We start from the raw sequence: 5,044 nt of genomic DNA, 5'->3' as shown, positions 1-5,044 counted from the left end.
GCCCAGGCCCAGAGTTCAGGCCCCATGACCAGACCCCCCCCAAAAAACACAAACTCAATACATTTATTTACTGATGATGAAACACGGTAGAGAAATTTAAGAAAAAACTTAGAAGAGAGTGAGCAACAAACAGATATTCTTAGAAGGAATACAAGGGAATTAATGATAAGAAAATGATCCAATTGGGACTTGGCTAGTGTGTCCAATCTAATCTTTCTTGCAGTGTTTACACAAATCCATGACAAAATTAAATACCAGAGCCAAAGGCTGGGCTCAGTGACTGACGTTTCTTTTCTCCCTTTCCGGTGGGGGCACATTCCCAAGGTTCCAGGGAGGAAGCAGTGTTCCTGTGTTTGGGAAATCATCCACCCTCTCATCACCACTCAGAAGTGAGGGCTGGAACAAGCAATACCTGCTCATCTCCAAGTCTGGAGAATAACAACAGTTACCTCTTCTAGGACCCCTTCATCCTACTGACCATCTTCCTGAACTGCCTCTGATGGAATTTTTGTGCTAACTAACTGCTGTCACTGTTTACTTCAAGGAAAACAACTGAGACCCCAAACAAAGAAAAGCATCACTTGGAAGCCATAACTGCAATATTTCCCAGGATGTGAAATTCACTGTTTATGATATTTTTTTCTCTGGAACATAGAAGCTATGTTTTCAGTACTCTTTTAATATTTCTGATTAGATTGAAAAGAAAAATCCGAGTTTAATCTTCAGTAATTATTTGCTTTTCTACCCCCAGGAAGTAGACTTTAGGCCAATTTTGGGATGTCAATAATATACACTGTAGCTAGAATTTCATCATATTTTCATTATTTTTTAATCTATAGCAAGTTATAGGGTACTGATTATTTGAGTACTTGGGTATATAGGGTATATATAGAGTATATTAGGCATTTGGGTATATAGGGTACAAGTTATTTGGGTATTGATACAGTTTCCAAATAATTACACATTAAATGGTGGACAAGCTTAAAGAAAAATATTAAAGTGAATAATAATACAAGTATTATATTGCTATGACAAAAACCAGGGCATAAACCCTGAGATGCACCATATTCCCTCAATCCCTAATACTCCAGTGAATTTCTTCTTCCTCCTGCACTATGTCAGTGACATTTTATTGTGGCAAATAACTTTTAAAAGCAAGTGGTTAAGTGAAAATGGCAAAACAAAACAAAACATACTCTTCTGCTTGGATTGAGTCAACTGGAGCCACATAATTGCTGGGAATGTAGCCTGTCTCTCCAGTTGTCAAGGAGCGAGCCTCCCACCAATCTCCTTCCCTGGAAAGAAAAGAGAAAAAGACATGAACATATCTGCAGCTAAACACCGTGCAACAAGAAGTCTAACACTGTCACTAGTCCTCATGTTACCCAATTTCTTCAGCTTTACTCTTTCTTTCTAAGTTCCAATATAATGCCCCATGAAGGTCAAATGGTTTACAATCCCAGTTAGCCATGAGTTGAGTCCAGTAAGCTCTCTGGTGTTACTGGTGAAATCAGAATGGAGGGCTCTGCCTGTTGGAGGGTTGTCTTGGGAGGTGTTTGTCTTGGTAGGAGGCAAAGCTGCTTAAGGTGGGAGGGACCAGGCTTTGCTTACTTTAGAAAAACTGTAAATAGTCTGGAAAGGTCCAGCTGGAATAGGTGCATGCTCTGACTGTCTGGCTTGCTTGATTTCAAGAACATAGAAACATACTTTCTGCAGGTACAATGATCAAGACCTTCCTCAGGTATTTTCAGGCCGACTGATTCCGATAGACAGGAGAGGGGAGAAGGGAAGCCACAACTGGGTGGACACACAAGCAAAGGAAGCACAACTCTGAAAAGTTTGCAGTCAGACCATTTTGTTCCATGCCACGGTGTAGTCTCATTCTGAGGATTTCTCAGAGGATGTGAAAGGGGAGCTTAGCACACTATTCTTATCTCAAACCCACTGAGTAAGCAGTTCATGTGCCTAGGTTTACACGGGCCTATGTGTAATGAAGAGCAGCAATGAAGTGGACGCCATGTATGTGGACTGTGGGTGTGATTTGGGATGTGTGTCCTTCCACCAACCTGTAGACAGGAGTGTGAAGAGCAAGAGAACATGATTGTCCTTCGTCTATCAGGCCTCTCAACTCTGACCATCACAGGTCTCTTTCCTTTTTTTGGTACTTGGAAGCAGCAAGAGAAAATTTAGGGAATGGCTTTAAAAAATCATTTTTTTTGGCTTAGCTTTGTATCAAAGCTCTTGGCCAGGAAAGAAAAGTGTCTTGGGTTTGGGATGAGTAAAGATCCTCTCCAGGCTGACTAAATTAGACAGAGACTAACCAGCCTCTATATTGTACCCAAGCTTTCCATTGGGTTCTCTAAAGATCAACTATCTGACTAAGACTACATAAAAGTCATAAATGGTGATATAAGTGGTCATTGTGGGTATAATACTGTGAACATGTTTGCTGGCATAAATGATTGTATGGTTCAGAAAACCAAGGAGCTAGCAAAAGTCTTTAAAACTTATATTTTAATTAGTTTCCTAGTGTCTTCTTTTTTAATCTTATTAACTGATATCATCACAAGAAGAGATAGTTTTCATACCTTAGAAGTCCTTAGTCATAAATTCAGTTCATATTGAGATATTTGTTAAAATGTTTGTACATATGAATCTATCTATCTATCTATCTACAAAAATATCAGAGAACTCTCTACACAAAATATCAGAGAACTCACCACCAACTTTATGAGCTAAATGATTACTAAGCGTGAGGAATCTACATCAAGCTACTCTCTAATCCACGTCATTCTGGTCTGCAAGTGCAACTCATAAAGCTAAAAATGTTAGGGGCTGGTACTGTAGGTAAATGGCAACAGTGCTTGCCTAGCATGCACAAGGCTCTGAATTCTATCTCTAGCACCACAGGAGAAAAAAATTAACTTTTCAATAGTTTATACTGATCCTATTTCTATACTCACCCTTCAAAGAAATACATGTAGATTTAAGTATCACTTAGAAAATATTTTTTGAAGATGTTATCTTCACTTTAATAATGACAACTGGTTACTGCTCTAAAGCTCCACTAGAGGGAGACATTTCATCATTCAAAACCAATAGCTATCATCCCTCCAATCTCCCAACCTGGGAAATGTTCCAAAATGGTGAGGAAAAAATTAAATGCTTGTAGAAAGGCTCATTATTATTTTTTTTAAATGCACGGTAACCTTCATCAAGTTAGTTCTAATTGAATTAAATTAAGAAAAAGAAAGGCTAGCATCAATTTCAGGATATGTGGGAATGTCAACAGGGGCAGGAAGCCAATGGATTATGCTACAAATTGGGACAAGCTGAGTCTTATTAAGGTGAGCTAGCATTAATGAAATAATGTTAATTCAGATTCATCATTAACTGCCTAATTTTTATCTAGGCACCTAAACACTTTACCAGATAAGTGTCCAACTAACCAGCGTGTTCTAAAGTCAGGTATCAAGAGTTATGGTTTTCTTATGTGACCTCGTAATCTCAAGAGTTGCTATCCTTGATATTTTTCTAGGCCACTCACGGTCACTTTCTCTATCAAAGGAGACGTGAAGTGATAAACAATGTATTAATTTTCTGTACCAGAAAACCTGGTGGGCTTAAAACATTAGACGTAGTTGCATTTATTTTAAATGCATTTCAAGCACCAATTAATTCACTTACAAATAAATAGTACACACTATAAATCACACTGATCAAGGAGGATAGGATCTCTAATATACTACCTTTTGCTTTTTTACATGATTATTGTGGGTAATTAGTATCATTAAGGCTGTATAGTTCAAATATTTCATGAATTCACCCTTGGTGAGATAGTCTTTTTTTGGGGGGGGTGTCTGGTCGTGGGGCCTGAACTCTGGGCCTGGGCGCTGTCCCTCAGCTCTTCAGCTCAAGGCCAGCACTCTACCACTTGAGCCACAGTGCCACTTCCAGCTTTTTTCTTTTTTCTTATCTGGTGCTGAGGAATCGAACCCAGGGCCTCATACATGCAAGGCAAGCGCTCTATCACTGAACCACCTTCCCAGCCCCATGCTGAGATATTCTTAATTCTGATTAACTCCTGGCACTGGGCTGAGAATAGCTTCTAAGTTTTTTAAATAGTCCCTGTTCCTCTGATTTAAACACTTACTAAAAGAGTCTATCTCTGGGGCTAGGAAGGTGGCTTAGTGGTAGAGCACTTGCCTTGCATGCCTGAGGCCCTGGGTTCGATTCCTCAGCACCACATAAGCAAAAAGAAAAAAAAGCCGGAAGTGGCGCTGTGGCTCAAGTGGTAGAGCGCTAGCCTTGAGCTGAAGAGCTGAGGGGCAGTGCCCAGGCCCAGAGTTCAGGCCCCACGACTGGACCCCCCCCCCAAAAAAAAAATAGTCTATCTCCAATTCCCAAATCCCTTTGCAGGACTTTTGGTTCGAGCTGCTGGTAGCCCAGGAAGCTTGAAGCCTGTGTAGAACCAACAACTGTTTTTTTCCAATTGCTTTCAGCCATGATCAGCCCAGCCATGGAGGATTCTTTTAATAATACATACTGAATAACTTCTAAACTTGATTACTACCCTTTTACAGAGAACTATATCTGTAACAACTTTGCCAAATGCTTGGATGAAGTCAAAACCAGGAACTTTAAACAGGTACTCTAGCTACTGATCACTCCTCCAAGTGTATAAAAACAACTGCATTTTAAAGAATCACCATTTTGAAATGGTGACTCACTATGTATGGAATACAAAAACTGGGGAAATGGGCTCAAGCGTAATGTTTTGCTACGCTATTCTGAGCACAAACAACAGGTCATCGAAACTCCTCCACTTGGCCTGGGTAGCAGGTTCTCTGCTTTGGGTACAAGAGTGAACTTGCATTCAATGGGGATTGTAGCACTTTCAACAAAAATCCTGTGGCCTCCAGTTTTAGCCTCTTTTTGGGGACGGGGCTGGGGGGGGTGGGAGTGGGGGATGGGAGGACACACTAGGAGGTGGGGAGGAGGCAGCCCCATCCTCTCCCCTTTGCTGCAGACAGCCAGAGGCTGG

The 5,044-nt window shown here is 40.6% G+C and overlaps 1 protein-coding gene across 1 annotated transcript in view; it reads right to left on the bottom strand.

Annotated features, from left to right (window-relative positions):
• Positions 1–5,044, bottom strand: part of Fyn (FYN proto-oncogene, Src family tyrosine kinase) — a 195,528-nt gene that overhangs the window by 43,418 nt on the left and 147,066 nt on the right. The window contains exons 6-7 of the mRNA XM_013032792.1: positions 1,197–1,295; positions 256–347 (exon numbers count right to left, since the gene is read on the bottom strand). Of these exons, the coding sequence (XP_012888246.1) occupies positions 256–347; positions 1,197–1,295 (191 nt within the window). The remainder of the gene's footprint in view (positions 1–255; positions 348–1,196; positions 1,296–5,044) is intronic.

This window comes from Dipodomys ordii, unplaced genomic scaffold (genome assembly GCF_000151885.1).
Source record: "Dipodomys ordii isolate 6190 unplaced genomic scaffold, Dord_2.0 Scaffold157, whole genome shotgun sequence".
In the NCBI taxonomy this organism is placed as follows: domain Eukaryota; kingdom Metazoa; phylum Chordata; class Mammalia; order Rodentia; family Heteromyidae; genus Dipodomys; species Dipodomys ordii.
Note: the sequence above shows the minus strand (reverse complement) of the source record. Positions and strands in the feature narration are given on the sequence as shown.